At 47.6% G+C, this 16,216-nt stretch overlaps 1 protein-coding gene across 1 annotated transcript in view; it reads left to right on the forward strand.

The window, feature by feature from the left end:
- The first annotated feature begins 437 nt into the window (after positions 1–437).
- LOC103788454 (uncharacterized) overlaps positions 438–16,216 on the forward strand; it is a 44,273-nt gene continuing 28,494 nt past the window's right edge. Inside the window, exons 1-2 of the mRNA XM_054246718.2 lie at positions 438–651; positions 705–1,374. Coding sequence (XP_054102693.1) covers positions 438–651; positions 705–1,374 — 884 coding nt within the window. The remainder of the gene's footprint in view (positions 652–704; positions 1,375–16,216) is intronic.

The following is a 16,216-nucleotide window of genomic DNA, read 5'->3' on the forward strand; positions in this document are numbered from 1 at the left end:
GAGCCAGAGTCTGTAGCCATATTGCTCTCCTGGGTTCTCATAGCTGAGGCTGCGCCCAGCTGCACAGCCACTGAGGATGGTAGAACAGGCAGGACCCACCAGCACTGGAGAAGCCCGAGGGGCCGGCGCCTGATTCAGGTGGGGGTTCGGCTCAGGAGTTCTGCGCTGGAGGGAAGTGGGGTGGGCAGCGGCAGGATGGGGGTGTTGGGGCTGGGTTCACACTGCCCTGAGGGGTAGCTCCTCTCTCTGATGGCTGGAAATGCTGGGCATGGGGTGATTCTCCAGGGCACAGGTATAGCTGTCAAACAGGCGGTGAGCGGCAGGCCCCAGTTTTGGGGACCCCCCCTGTCCAGAGTGAAGGCAGGTGAGCAGGGGACCCCAGTCAGGCGGCACCGGGAGTCCTAAACTTGCTGGCTGGGCTCATTCCCTACTCCATCATGCCCAGGATGCTTCCAGTGCTGGCGAGGTGGGCCTTTGAGAGGGATCCGCGTGGGCAGAGGCAATCGCAGGCAGCCCCGCAGGCCCAGGCTGGGAAGCTCCGCTGCAGGAGCGCGGCACAGCCCCCGGCTGAGCAGTCCCGCCCACACCGGGCACCCGTCCCGGTGCCTCCTCGCCTTCGCGTCTGCAGCATCCACCAGCCGCGCCGCCGCTGTGCCTGGTTTCCCGGCCGCACGGGGTGGGGCTGGCTGGGCAACTTCTCTAAGACGAGCCCCGCGCATCGGGCCGGGCGTCGGAGCCGGGCAGTCCTGGGGGCGCGGGGCCGTCCTGGGGGCGCGGGGCCGTCCTGGGGGCGCGGGGCCGTCCTGGGGGCGCGGGGCAGTCCTGGGGGCGCGGGGCCGTCCTGGGGGCGCGGGGCAGTCCTGGGGGCGCGGGGCCGTCCTGGGGGCGCGGGGCCGTCCTGGGGCGCGGGGCCGTCCTGGGGGCGCGGGGCCGTCCTGGGGGCGCGGGGCCGTCCTGGGGCGCGGGGCAGTCCTGGGGCGCGGGGCCGTCCTGGGGGCGCGGGGCCGTCCTGGGGGCGCGGGGCAGTCCTGGGGCGCGGGGCAGTCCTGGGGCGCGGGGCCGTCCTGGGGGCGCTGAGCTGCCGGGCAAGGCGGGAAATGGCGGCCCCGGCTGGGACGGAACAGGGCCCCACTGGGCTCCGGGCGGGACTGTGGGGAACCAGGGTGCCGGGGGGGGGGCCCTCCATGCCAACCCCGGGGTCCACGGAGGGCGGGCACCCGCACCCGGCCAAACGGGCAGGGCTCAGTGCCGCACCCACTGGGCCTCCGGCGTCCCGCGGCCTCCCCGGGGCCGGGCTCCTGGGGCAGCATCGGGGCCTGAGGAGTTGGCCTGGGGCTGGTGCGGCTGGGCCTCCGCCTCCGCCTCCGCTTCCAGGTCTGTCATCCCCGCACTGGGCAGCGCTCAGGACCCGCTGCAGGGCTGCGTGGGGGCTCAGGGGAAATACAGGAACCATCGCAGCCACTGGGGGTGGTGCGTTGCTGTGTGTGGGTATGGTGCGCATGTGTATATTTTGTATAGTGTTGTGTATGTGTTGTGTGGTTTTGTAGATGGTGTGTTGTGCATGTTATGTGTATGTGGTATGTGTGTATTGTGTGCTTATATGGTGTGTGTAGTGTATCTGTGTTGTGTGTGTATTGTGTATGTGGTGTGTGTTGTGTGTGTATTGTGTATGTGCTGTGTATGTGGTGTGTGTGTATTGTGTGTATATATGGTGTGTGTAGTGTGTATGTGGTGTGTGTAGTGTATATGCGATGTCTGTGTATCGTGTGTATGTGGTGTGTTGTGTGTTGTGTGTGTATTGTGTATGTGCTGTGTGTGTGGTGTGTGTGTATTGTGTGTATATATGGTGTGTGTAGTGTGTATGTGGTGTGTAGTGTATATGCGGTGTCTGTGTATTGTGTGTACATGGTGTAGTGTGTCGTGTGTTGTGTGTGTGCTGTGTATGTGGTGTGTGTGCATTATGTGCATGTATGATGTGTATGTGGTATGTGTGTATTGTGTGTATGTGATGTGGTGTGTCTTGTGTGTTGTGTGTGTATTGTGTGTATATCTGGTGTGTGTTTACTGTGAATTCACAGGCTCAGCACCAGGCCATGTCCCATGGGAGGTATTCAAGGGATATAAGAATCGGTAAGAACTGGTCTCTGCCTTTTGAGAGAAGTGGTTTACTGAGGGACAGATGAGATTCGTCACAGCTAAGCGTTATCAGGACATTCTGAGTTTCACACGTTTATAGGGTTTGCAGAAAGAAGGTTTGCTCTGTGCAGAGTGGAAACACTTCTGGGACTGACTTTCTTGGAGTTGGAAGGTGAGTCTAATTTAGACGAGCAGAGTGAAGGAAGGAGTGTTCCAGAAAGCACCACCGTTTGGTGCACTCTCCTTCCAGCTGTGGCGAGTGAGCAGCGTGCACCTGGGGGCTGGTGCTGGCACCTTCCCGCCACGTGTGGGCTCCGAGGCAGGCTCAGTTCAGGACGGGAACTGACAGCAGCTGGGGTCCTGTTTTCTCCAGGAAAATGTGCATTTTTACTGAAGTGACACGTGTTCATCTAACACTACTTTCTGATCAGCCTTTGACCAATGATTGAAGAAAATATTAAAAAGAAACCTGCAGATAGACGTGTTGTCAGCCCACCCTGCTCATCACATGTGGCTCAACTGCCTCCTCAACACTCTGTTTGTAAATCTGAGATTTCCTATCCTTGTTTTCTCGCCACCTTTTCCGTTTCTCCCGGAATATGGCAGCTTGTGTGCTGAGACTGAGCCTTCGACCCCTGCGTACTTTGTCGTGACTGTGAAGCAAATCTCCCCGTGGAGCTACCTCAGCTCATTATCTTCGCTACTTATTTCAGCTCCTGGATTTGGGGGATCTTTCTAATTAGGATTTTCTTTGGCAATTCACTTCTAATTTATTCGTTCTATCAGATCTCTCTCTCTTTTTTTTTTTGAGACCAAGTTTTACGCTGTCGCCAGGCTGGAGTGCAGTGGTGCTCTCTCAGCTCACTGCAGCCTCTGCCTCCTGGATTGCAATTCTCCTGCCTCATCCTCCCAAGTAGCTGGGACTACAGGCATACATCACCACGCCCAGCTAATTTTTGTATTTTTAGTAGAGATGGGGTTTCGCCATGTTGGTCAGGATGGTCTCGATCTCTTGACCTCATGGTCTGCCTGCCTCAGCATCCTAAAGTGCTAGGATTATAGGTGTAAGCCACTGCACCTGGCCAAAAATCATTTCTTTTTTATTTTGATTCTTTATAAAATCACTTGCTGGATGTAAAAGTACCTGAATCTTACCTTTATTCCTGTGTCTTTTAAAATACAACTCAGAAAAACAGAGTTTATTCTGTTATTCTTATGCAATAGTTTCCAGGGATGGTGTGTGTGTGCGTGTGTGAGTGTGTGTGTGTGTGTGTCGGAGGGTGAGGGCTGAGATACGAAGAGAGAGAGAGAACGAGGCAGAGGCTAAGTGCATAGTGTGGAGCAACAGGACAAGCTCAGCTGAGAGATTCCAGAAGGCCTTGGTGCTGAGCTGCCGAGCCGGGCTGGCTGTGAGTCTGGGTGAGAACAGTGTGTCCCGGAGCTTGACCTCCTTCACTCCTGAAACCAGGGCAACAGTTTCAGCTTTAAAACCGCTCCAGCAGACACAGACACACGGCTCCCTCAGTCTCTCCCTCTTGGCCGCAGCTCCATTTTCTTTTTACATCTGTATCTCCGTTCTTAGTGGAGTGAGAAATAGCTTCCCGTCACCCCCGATGCAACCTGGAGACATTTATCGGAGTCCTCTCAGGCCCTGATATTCAATAGAGAATAGAGCGCTCCCCTCTCTCTCCGACTGTTCTTGGCTGGCCCATTTCCTTCCCATTATGTTTGTCCTTCTCCTTCGGCCACTTTCTGAGGTCTTCAAATTTCACTCATTTCTGGACTCCTGAGTCAGGGCGCTGGCCAGAGTCACAAGCACGTCTTCCTTCCTCCATAGGGTGCTAAGAGTTCACAGAAAGGGGCTGTGATCCACCTGTCAGCTTCAGTGACTTTGCCGTGGAGAATGAGAAAGGACAGAGGTAACACACAGCCGTTTCAGAAAATATTATGTCAAACAGTGGATGTGTAACAAAACCAAAAAAAAAAAAAAAAAAAAAAGAAGAAAAAGAAAAAAAAACAGAGCTCTGGGCTCTGTTCTGAGAGTCTGGCTGACCTTGGCAGGTGGCGGTGGGGGAGGTGGTGATACTCTCTGCCAGCTTCTCTCCGTTTCTCCCAGGTGCTACCAAGTTGCTGCTGGGAGCTCTAGCTGAGCTAAAGGGCAATTGAAATAGATTGAGTTTGGCAGTGTGTAGGTGGCTCGGTAGAGATTTCAACCCCTACGGTCAAGATGAAACACATCTGTGATCTGTTTCAGTTAATTCTGTGGCCTTGGGCAAGTCTCTTTCCCTCTCTAGCCCTGTCTCCCCAGCAGTTACGTGAAGGATTTGGATGGGCTGTCTTACATTCCCTAGTCTCTTTCCCTCTCTAGCCCTGTCTCCCCAGCAGTTACGGGAAGGATTTGGATGGGCTGTCTTACATTCCCTAGTCTCTTTCCCTCTCTAGCCCTGTCTCCCCAGCAGTTATGGGAAGGATTTGGATGGGCTGTCTTACATTCCCTAGTCACTTTCCCTCTCTAGCCCTGTCTCCCCAGCAGTTACCTGGAGGATTTGGATGGGCTGTCTTACATTCCCTAGTCACTTTCCCTCTCTAGCCCTGTCTCCCCAGCAGTTACCTGGAGGATTTGGATGGGCTGTCTTACATTCCCTAGTCACTTTCCCTCTCTAGACCTGTCTCCCCAGCAGTTACGGGAAGGATTTGGATGGGCTGTCTTACATTCTCTAGTCACTTTCCCTCTCTAGCCCTGTCTCCCCAGCAGTTATGGGAAGGATTTGGATGGGCTGTCTTACATTCCCTAGTCTCTTTCCCTCTCTAGCCCTGTCTCCCCAGCAGTTACGTGGAGGATTTGGATAGGCTGTCTTACATTCCCTAGTCACTTTCCCTCTCTAGACCTGTCTCCCCAGCAGTTACGGGAAGGATTTGGATGGGCTGTCTTACATTCCCTAGTCTCTTTCCCTCTCTAGCCCTGTCTCCCCAGCAGTTATGGGAAGGATTTGGATGGGCTGTCTTACATTCTCTAGTCTCTTTCCCTCTCTAGCCCTGTCTCCCCAGCAGTTACGTGGAGGATTTGGATGGGCTGTCTTACATTCTCTAGTCTCTTTCCCTCTCTAGCCCTGTCTCCCCAGCAGTTACCTGGAGGATTTGGATGGGCTGTCTTACATTCCCTAGTCTCTTTCCCTCTCTAGCCCTGTCTCCCCAGCAGTTACGTGGAGGATTTGGATGGGCTGTCTTACATTCTCTAGTCTCTTTCCCTCTCTAGCCCTGTCTCCCCAGCAGTTACGGGAAGGATTTGGATGGGCTGTCTTACATTCCCTAGTCACTTTCCCTCTCTAGCCCTGTCTCCCCAGCAGTTACGTGGAGGATTTGGATGGGCTGTCTTACATTCCCTAGTCACTTTCAGAGGCTGTGCTCTTATGAAACCATTGCTATATGCTTTCTGCAGTAGCACGCTGAGTCCCGAAGGCACCCAGAGGAACCCGGGGTGTTGAGGCAGGGGGTCCGTGTGACAGCTTAAGTTGGGTGTCCGTTTAATCGCAGAGGTGCTGGAGGGGTTGACCAGTGAAAACCCTTTCCTGGAGATCTTCCCATTGGCTGCTATTCCCCCTCTTTCCCTAACATTTTTTGAATGCAAAATTGTCTACAATCCCATTTTAAGAAATTTCTCTAAATCACTATTTGCTGGCATTTTCCTCTTAAAGCAACTCAGTAGATTTTTCCTGCAATATCCTTCAAAAGTAGAGCTTTATTTGTTTGAGGCTGATTTATGGACAGGAGGAATGGTGGCCAAAGCCAGGGTTGAGCCAGGACCCAGGAAGCTGCAAGGTAACAAAGAGAGATACCTGGATACAGCACAGGAAGACTCTATGGCTCTCAAGAGCTGAGAAAGCTGTTTCTGAAACAACAGAGTTCCTGGAGGCTGAGGCCTTGAACTTGGCAAATTTGCATTATAAAACAAGCCATCCGGTTTGCTCTTTCATCTGCTCTTAAAAAGTACCAAGCTACAGGCTGGCAGTGCGGTGGCTCACTTGAGTAATCCTAGCACTTTGGGAGGCTGAGGCAGGTGGATCATGAGGTCGGGAGTTCAAGATCGGCCTGACCAATATGGTCAAACTGTGTCTCTACTAAAAGTAAGAAAGTTAGCAGGGCGTTGCGGCGGGTCTTCCTCTCCTCCTGCTTCAAAGGCTCCTGACTTGTGGTAGAGTGCAGTGTAGTCCCAGCTGCTCAGGAGGCGGAGGCAGGAGAATCTCTTGAATCTGGGAGGCGGTGGTTGCAGTGAGCCAAGACTGTGGCCACTGCACTCCGGCCTGGGTGACAGAGCGAGACTCCATCTCAAAAAATATATATATATACCAATCTGCATATGCCAGTGAGTGTAGCATTTGCACTGGGGTTAGTGGAGGTGAGGAGATCAACCATCTCCTATCCTTTCCCCACCCAAGATAATAAAGAATCTCTTGCCATCTCTTCCTCTCCTCCTGCTTCAAAGCCTTTTGACTCGTGGTATTGAGTGCAGTGTGATGCTGTGTTTATGCTCAATTTTGAGGTGGGGGGTGGCATTTGAGGATGAATTGGAGCCCAACCTGACCCAGCCAATTGGAGCAGCATCTCATCCTGTCTCTGACTTCATCTCCAACAAACTCTGCCAGCGCTCTCCAGAGGCCCCTGCGGTGGAGCAGATTGCCCATGGGCATTTGTGGTTAGGCTGTTGAGGCAAATGCCCATCCTGGTGTTTTGAAGGACATGTTTCTGTTTCCTTTGTGCCTGTGCAGAGTTGGCCAAAGTGACAAAGAACAGAGGTTTACTTAGTGGCCTGTGGTGAGTGACAGCTGCGCTATTCACCCATCCTGGGGACGGATGGGAGAGGGAGCAACGGCCGCAAGTTTTGCCTGGCATCCTGGGGTTGGTGCCATCTGCTTTCTGAGTCTTCTGTTCCATCCTTGCTCATCCAAGGAGAAACTATAAGAGAAGGCTGAAATTGGTAGCTCGTGTAAGCACAAGCTCACCCCCCACACAGAGCCTATTAGGGGAGAGAGTCACGTTGCCAGCTCATCTGATTTGGGGAACTGAAGTAAGAACTTTGCAATCTACTTCTCAAGTGACTAACAGCTTTAAGAAATGCACCCAAAGTTTAAGCAGTATCAATGACTTGTAGACCTGCTATTTCTCTCTACAGTTTCAGTGAAAGCTGTTCACTCGATTTATTTTCATTAGCACAAGCACAGAGGCAGGGTTGGCATCTGAGAATGAATTAGAACCCAAATGCCACTCCCTGGTGCAGAGTTGGGCAATGTGACAATGAACAGAGGTTTATTTAGTGGCCTGTGGTGAGTGACAGCTGCACGTTTCACCCATCCTGGGGACAGAATGGGAGAGGGAGCACTGGAGTACCTTAACTTTTCCACAGTCCTTGACGTTCCTCGTGAATGTCTTGGTTGAGAATGATAATATTCTTGGTGGCCACAGTGTGGTGAGTGCCAGATCGGAGGCTGAGCTTTGGTGCTAAGTTTTGGCACCAAATTAATTTTTTCTTAATTTTTTTAATTTCTTAATGTTTTCTTAATTTTTTTCTATAAGATTAGGATAAAGTAGGGCATGATGTAGCAACCAATGATCTTTAAGCCTTTCAGACAGGTTTAAAATGATCATGATGATTCTTAATATTTTGTAATAAAAAATTAATCAAAACTTTATTGTTCCCTAAGAAACATTTATTTGGAATTTGTAAACTTGAGATGACTTGGTGATTCTGGGCAAGTTTTTCCTCTTAAAGCTTGGAGGAAGAATTCCAGTGATGAGATGTAAAATACAGTCGGCAGGGGCTCCTTTCCTCACGGGAGCCCCATTCATGAACGTGCTGTTCACCAGCCTCTCACCTGCACGGTTTTGCATAGTCACTTGCTACCCATGGTTACTTATCTGCCATGAATGATTCCAGAATTATCAGGCTTGCCAGTACCTCATCTTTTTTATTTTTATTTTTTTAAATTTTGAGATGGAGTCTCTCTCTGTCGCCAGCCTGGAGTGCAGTGGCATTATCTCGGCTCACTGCAACCTCCACCTCCCCGGTTCAAGCCGTTCTCCTGCCTCAGCCTCCTGAGTAGCTGGGACTACAGGTGTGCGCCCCCACACCCAGCTATTTTTGTATTTTTAGAAGAGGTGAGGTTTCACCGTGTTGGCCAGGATGATCTCTTGACCTCGTGATCCGCCCTCCTCAGCCTCCCAAAGTGCTGAGGCATCTGGCCTCAGTACCTCACCTTCTAAACTCACATTAAATTTCTGCAAACTCCTTCCTGTGCTTCTTCCAGAATGATCTCCCCACTCACTCTTAGGGGAAGTCCCTTGATAGGGAACTCGAGAAACTCCCCCAAGGCCCTTTGAAGGCTGTGAAGTATTAACTGGGGTATAGAAAAACCAACCAGGGTGTTCATCCAGCTGAAGGGAGAGAGGGTCAGGGGGCATCTTGTAATTTCTAAATCGGCTTCATCCCAAGAGTTATTGTTTTCTGCCGCAAGTGCTTCGACCTTTCCACACCCATCTAGGAGGCGCACGTGGCACATCTCTGCGGCACATCTTCTGGAATCGACATTCAGAGCAGGCAAAGGGTGAAGGCTCATACATTTAGATTAGCCTATTAAAGTGGTTGCTGTCAGCCTTTGTTCAGTCGGGGATTACTCATCATTCTCTGGAGACTTTAGTGCTTTTTCCTTTAGTGCTTCCTGCTGGGCAACATTGGCTTTCTATCGTGATGGCAGAGATGGAAATGTGGGCTGTGATCTATGAGTAGCTCCTTGGGTTTCCAAGGAGAACTCCACGTGTGATTATCTGTAAAACCCACGCAAAGCCAGCAGAGTTGTAGGAATCTCTGTTACCTTGCATTTAGAGATAATGTGAATAATTTATTTCTTCCTGTGATTAGCATTTCTGGATTTTCTGTTAATGATTTATTCCTAAATGCCCTCATGTGTCAATCTGAGAGAAAGAGGGCAAACTTGGCTTTAAAGGTCTGGAAAACTGTTATGTTATTTTGGACGAGCTTGCAGATAAAACTCCCAGGGTTAACCTTGTGCTACAGTGATTCTCAGAGTGGAGCGTGCATGGGTCACTTAAGAAGCTGATTGACAACGCACAGTCCCGAGCCCACCCTAGAAATGCAGCATTGAAAGGTCTGGGTGGGTCCTGGAAGTCTCTTTTTCTTTTTTTGAGACAGAGTTTTGCTCTTGTTGCCCAGGCTGGAGTGCAATATCTCGATCTCGGCTCACTGCAACCTCCCCCTCCCGGGTTCAAGCGATTCTCCCGCCTCAGCTTCCTGAGTAGCTGACAGGCGTGTGCCACCATGCCCAGCTAATTTTGTATTTTTAGTAGAGATGGGGTTTCTCCGTGTTAGTCAGGCTGGTCTCAAACTCCCGACCTCAGGTGATCTGCTCGTTTGGGCCTCCCAAAGAGCTGGGATTACAGGCGTGAGCCACCGTGCCCCGCCATTCGGCATATCTGACAAACACTCCAGATGATTCTGCAGCAGGATTCCAAAGATCACCGTGTGGGAAACCTGGGCTCTAGAGAACCATGTGCCAAATGTGTCGATACAGAGCCACAGCTTATGATTTAGGGCTTTCCAGGTTTTCTAGAGTAGCTTTTATTTTGTATTCACGTATTTATTCATTTTGACCAAATCTTTGGGTTATACTCAATGAGATATTCAAATCCTCTGCTCCTCCAATTTTTATATAAGAAAGAATATTAGTATAATTCTGAAGTGAGCTGGTTTTCCACTCCGTGGTGCCCCCGCCAGCGCCCTTTTCAGCTCCCCTCCCTGTACCCACCCTCCACTCTCCTCCACTGTCTGCGAAGCATCTGTTTTTGACCACTCATCACTGTCACACAGTTTTCTTCCATTTTTGGCGTGTGACAACCATTCGCCTGACATTACCACAGATGTTTTTCCGTTCTCCATACTTTTTTTCACAACAATCTACACAATGTTCGCACCATTATTTTCAGTTTATAGAGCAAGAAACTAAGGCCAATATGCTCAGGATAAATGTAGCTGGTAAGCAGGAGAGTTAGAATTCTCAGCAGGTCTGAAACTCCCAGCCCCATGGCCATTGTCCCTCACAAGGAAGTTCTAGGTAACGTGTTGGGAGGGATTCACTGAATTCCAGTGCCGGGGCATGGCTGAGGTGATAGAATCCAAGGCTTTTTGCTTTCTATTTGAGAAACTGAGGCACAGGTTGGAGAAACTACTTTCTAATTAAACATTAGACTCAAAACCAAAGTCCACATTTCTTGACTCTCAATCTAAATTACTTCCATAGCATTGGTTAAACTCTTTAAATTTATGTCAGAACAGTAGAGCTGAGGACAAGCAATGACTCGTGTTTACCCCATTTCGTTAACTCTCATTATATAGGGCCAAGGAAATGAGGTACTTTTGTGGATGGCAAATATTTTGTTCTTATTTTCAAGATTATACAAGATGTGAAAATTAGCATGTCAACTGCTTTAACACAAAAGAGAAACTGGATGCATTTCTACAGTGGCAGAGAGGCTACATTAGGTGGGAAACTATTTGTTTCCAACAATTCTAAGAAAATCTTTCACTTGTCAAGAGCTCAGTTTCCTCCTAAGCATTTTACATTTCTTGTCACAAACCGTATTCTTTTCTGTATAAGCCTGGAATTTCTATATATCTGGTATGTTTGAGACCTATTCCATTTACTCACGAGAAGCTTGGTACATTGCTTTATATGTGTGCAGTCACCTGGGGCTGCCTTTCTCTCCCGTGGGTATGACGTTCATTCAATACTGGCAGCTCCAATCTGGAAGCAAGAGGGTTTTCTGGAGTGGGATTGGTTTTCCATTAAAAACAAAAAGAAAAAGGAAGCGAATAAACCCTCTCAGAGTTCTGTTAATCCTCCAAGGTCTAGTGTATTCATTGGTTTCATTAACAGCAAAGGAATAAGAAAGGGTGATGGAGACTGATGGGCCAGCTGCTAGCTGGCCGCTTCCCTGGTGCTGCAGGTTTGGGGTGTGTTTTATCCCAGGCTGTGTTCGTCTTGGTCTCTAGACTCAGAGTTTTAACAGCCCCCTTGAGCTGATGTCGTCTTTCAGTGCAGTTTTAGCCACGAGTTGAGGGGTGCATGTGTGTATTTGTGTGTGTGATTGCATGTGTGTGTGTGTGTGTATATTTATGTGTGTGATTGCATGTGTGTATTTGTATATTTCTGTGTGTAATCGCATGTGTGTTTGTATATTTGTGTGTGATTGTATGTGTGTGTATATTTGTGTGTGATTGCATGTGTGTGTATATTTGTGTGTGTGATTGCATGTGTGTGTATATTTGTGTGTGTGATTGCATGTGTGTATATTTGGATGTGTGATTGCATGTGTGTATTTGTATATTTCTGTGTGTAATTGCATGTGTGTGTGTATATTTGTGTGTAATTGCATGTGTGTGTTTGTATATTTCTGTGTGTAATTGCATGTGTGTGTATATTTGTGTGTGAGTGTATGTGTGTGTTTTTATATTTCTGTGTGTAATTGCATGTGTGTGTGTTTGTATATTTGCATGTGTGATTGCATACACACATATAGTTGTGTGTATGTGCACGTGTGTGTGTATATTTGTGTGTAAGATTGTATGTGTATGTATATTTGTGTATGTGATTGCATATTTGCATGATTGCATACACACATATTTGTGTATAGGCACGTGTGTGTTTCTATGTGTGTGTGATTGTTCTATGTGTATGTATGTGCATGTGTATATTTGTGTGTATGTATTTGTATATTTGAGTTATTGCATTCATGTGCTTGTATATTTGTGTGTGATGGCATGTATGTGTATTTGTATATTTTTGTTTGTGATTACATGTGCCTCTGTGTATGTATTTGTGTGTGATCACATGTGTGTCAGTCTTTATATATTTGTGTGTGTGGATTGTGTGTGTGTGAGTGTGCACGGATGGATTTGAACCTGTGGAGGAGGCCTTGCTGGCTGGCGGTTGTGTGCTAAGGCTCTGGAGCCAGACCGCCTGGAATCAAATACTTATTCCATTACCTACTGGTGGTATGAGGTTGGGAAAATGGCTCGACTGCTCACTTCCTCACTTTCCGCAGCTGTTAAATGGGGGTATTCTGGTACCTACCCAATAGGGTTATTGTGAAGACTAACTGAATTAATTAATAATTATACATTACTTGGAACAGGATGCCGAATACAGTAAACGCTCAAAATAAAAGTGAGTTAACTCTTACTTACTGATGCAGACAACTAGCCACTAGGAAATAAAGCCTAAACCGGGCAGCCAGCCGACAGCACCAAGGGAAACAGTGTCATATATTCTGTCGGGCAGGCAGTATCACGAGCTGAGACCAGGCGATAGAAAATGCCAATGTCAAGCGCACTCCCCTCAGGGAAAAAGGAAGAAGGGAGAAGAGATGGTGACATCATAACAGGTTGAAGTTGACAAGGGCTGAAGAATTTACTTTTCACTGCGTGAATGGAGTTGGTTGCTTAAACCCGTTTTAAGTGTCAGCTGGGAATCGACTGTAAGATGTGGGTGTGTCTTACAGACCTGAGGGCAGTGGACAGCTGGGCCTCAGGAAAGACTGAGGCAGGGCGTTGGGAGGCTGCTGGTAATCGTGGGGCCCTCCCTCCTGTTTTCCCTACTTCTCTTTCTATTTCTTTTTCAGGGTTCTCACTCTGTAGGTGACCTCCGCTTGTCCTTAGTTGATGGGATGGGTGGAAGGTGGCCCCAGCAGTTCTCAGTCCGCGTTCTATTGCTGTGCCATATGGTGATGCTCACGGTTTTTGCCCTCACCCACAGGCCCTCATCATTGGCAGAGGATATGGGAGTCATATGGTACCAACAGGGCATGAGGAAGTATCATGAGTCATGCATGAGTCATGTAATAGCAACACCACAGCAGGGAGCCTATCGCACTTCTCTGAGTGCCTCCAAGGAGCACTGTTCACATGGCTCATGATTGTAGCCTCAACAGTAACACCCACCCTTTATTTTATTATTTTATTTATTTGGTAGAGACGAGGTCTCACTATGTTGCCCAGCCTGGTCTCAAACCCTGGGCCTCAAGTGATCCTCCCACTTGGCCTCCTAAGGTGCTGAGATTATAGGTGCGAGCCACTGTGCTTGGCCCTTTCCTTCTTATTTGGAGCCAGTAGGTGTTTAAATGAGAATTCCATAACAAATAAGTTTCTTAAAGATACCGCTTCCACTTTGGAGGTAACACCATTTAATTAAGCAGGTCAGTTCTGTGGAAGACAAACTTACCACCGTGTCTTTTTCATTTCGTCACTTTCCCAAAAGTACATTAAAGAAAAATAAAGCTGCAGGTGTGTCTTTCAGATGAAGTTATCTGATCTCTAATGGGAGGTTCTGGAGAGAGTATCACCTTCCTGTGACTGAGGCAAAGTGAACCGAGGCACTTACTCCTTGTCACGTGCCTTCTGGTGTCTTAGATTTTGTGATGTCTTCTTCATCCAACTGATATGACAGGTTTCTCAGTTTATTGCCACATATAAACTCTAATTTTTGAGTGAAGGAGGTTTCAGGTGGAATGGCCCCATAATTTGTGATCACATGGCAACAGTGGGATTATTTTTCTGGCTAGTTGCTCCTTCCATAAACAGACAAAATAATATATGGTCTTGTCTACCTCATTTTTACTTGAGTATGTTCTAAAAGGAAAAAGTAAGAAACTTCAAAAAACATATCATCATCTACCCCCTTCTGATGAGGATTACACGGTACAGCCAGGTGCTCAGTTTCGGTATTACATTATGATAACGTCCGCCTTCCTCCTTCATATTCAGCATGCATCTCTTACTAAATGTGCGAGGAACATGAGACCTGCAACTGTAACGTTTTAATGCTCCATTGAGAATGTAATTTTCTTTCTAGGATCATAGAAGAAAAATATGACAGCCCTTAAAAATCACCAATAGATCCATAAAGATTCAGAAAAAATCTGTCTTTCGATGATGTAGGAATCAGCAGTGAACAACAGCTGACACCTATGGTCACATCTCGTTGACACCCCTTTGTGTTGCTTTCCCCATCCTGCCAATGACTAGCACGGTGACTGGTGAGTAATCAGTACTTAACGTGTTTGCTGATTAATTGATTATTATTATTATTTTGTTTGTTTTTGTTTTTGAGATGGAGTTTTGCTCTTATCGCCCAGGCTGGAGTGCAATGGTATGATCTTGGCTCACTGCAACCTCTGCCTCCCGGGTTCAAGCGATTCTCCTGTCTCCACCTCCTGAGCAGCTGGGATTAAAGGTGCCTGCCACCACACACAGCTGTTATTGTATTTTAGTAGAGACAGGGTTTTGCCACATCGGCCAGGCTTGTCTCAGACCTCAAGTGATCCACCTGCCTCAGCCTCCCAAAGTGCTGGGATTATAGGTGTGAGCCACCGTGCCTGGCCTTATTAATTGATGATTAACCAGCTTCTGTCACTACCTATCCGTATACTGCCTTGAAGTCTCCATCTTCTTATTTCTCTGCACTGGTTTTCCATTGAGATTTTACCCAAAAGGAGACAGAGAGGTGAGGTCTGGTGTTAAACCAGCAAAAGCAGAAAGAAGGTGAAGGAAAGATCCACTTTCCACCCAGCCGGGGACACGGTGCCTGTCTCTGTGTTTCCATTTCTTTTTTATTTATTTTTATTGCATTTTAGGTTTTGGGGTACATGTGAAGAACATGCAAGATAGTTGCATAGGTACACACATGGCAGTGTGATTTGCTGCCTTCCTCCCCTTCACCTATATCTGGCATTTCTCCCCAGGCTATCTCTCCCCAACTCCCCACCCCCCGCTGTCCCTCCCCTATTCCCCCCCAACAGACCCCAGTGTGTGATGCTCCCCGCCCTGTGTCCATGTGTTCTCATTGTTCATCACCCGCCTATGAGTGAGAACACGTGCTGTTTGATTTTCTGTTCTTGTGTCAGTTTGCTGAGAATGATGATTTCCATGCTCATCCATGTCCCTACAAAAGACATGAACTCATCGTTTTTGATGGCTGCATAGTATTCCATGGTGTATATGTGCCACATTTTCCCTGTCCAGTCTATCATCGATGGGCATTTGGGTTGGTTCCAGGTCTTTGCTATTGTAAACTGTGCTGAATGAACATTTGTGTGCATGTGTCCTTATAATAGAACAATTTATAGTCCTTTGGATATATATCTGGGTTTCCATTTCTACACCTTAAGGATTTAGTAACAGACAACCCTAGAGGATTGTTCTAAATTTCCCTTTCAGTTTCCACATTTCTGCCAGTGATGAGGCCAGAGTACATGAGATGTGGTTCTGCTCATGATCAGGTATTCTGATGACACACTTTTCCTTCCTTCTTGGCTCCGTTCGTGTCTGGAAAGCTGTTTTTCTTTGTCTTTTTGTCTCCCGTTTTGACTTGTACTATCTGGTTGGATTTTGTGTGTCCTTGTAGGTTATCGTAAATCCTTCCCGGCAAAGCAACGAATGCATTTTAAAATATACGGTATCATGGTGTCTTGATTGATCCCCTAATATCTCTGAGCTGAAACACGGCATCATTTATTGTATTTCTGAACCTGATTTTATTGTGTAAACACATGTTATTGCTGCTATGGATATTTCTACCCCTGAAAGATGGATTTATAGTTTTAAGAATGTTCTCCCCAAAGTCTCTTTTAGGAGAAAGAGCTTTGCTTCATTAAGATTATTTCTTCTTTGAGTGTACAGTTTAAAAATTCCTTCTATAAAAATATAATTAAAATAACAAAATCTATTTAGGCACAATATTACCCATTCCTTTGTTTATTTGCTAAGTTTTAAAAGCTTTTACGTGAAAAGCAGTTGCCTGAATGATTAAAATGCAGTTAACTCTTGGTCTTGAACACATCTGATGGCCTGAACTGCCTTTTGAATAATTTTTTCCCCCTAAGGCTTTTAAATGTAAACTTGAAGTAACAGTGACCCGGAGCAGTTTAATTGAGAGGTCTAACACTCTTACTGCTTGTCAGAAAGTCCTGGTAGCTTAGTTAGGAAAAAACACACTTTCTGGAAGAAGTTAATTGG

Source organism: Callithrix jacchus, chromosome 16 (genome assembly GCF_049354715.1).
Source record: "Callithrix jacchus isolate 240 chromosome 16, calJac240_pri, whole genome shotgun sequence".
NCBI lineage: Eukaryota > Metazoa > Chordata > Mammalia > Primates > Cebidae > Callithrix > Callithrix jacchus.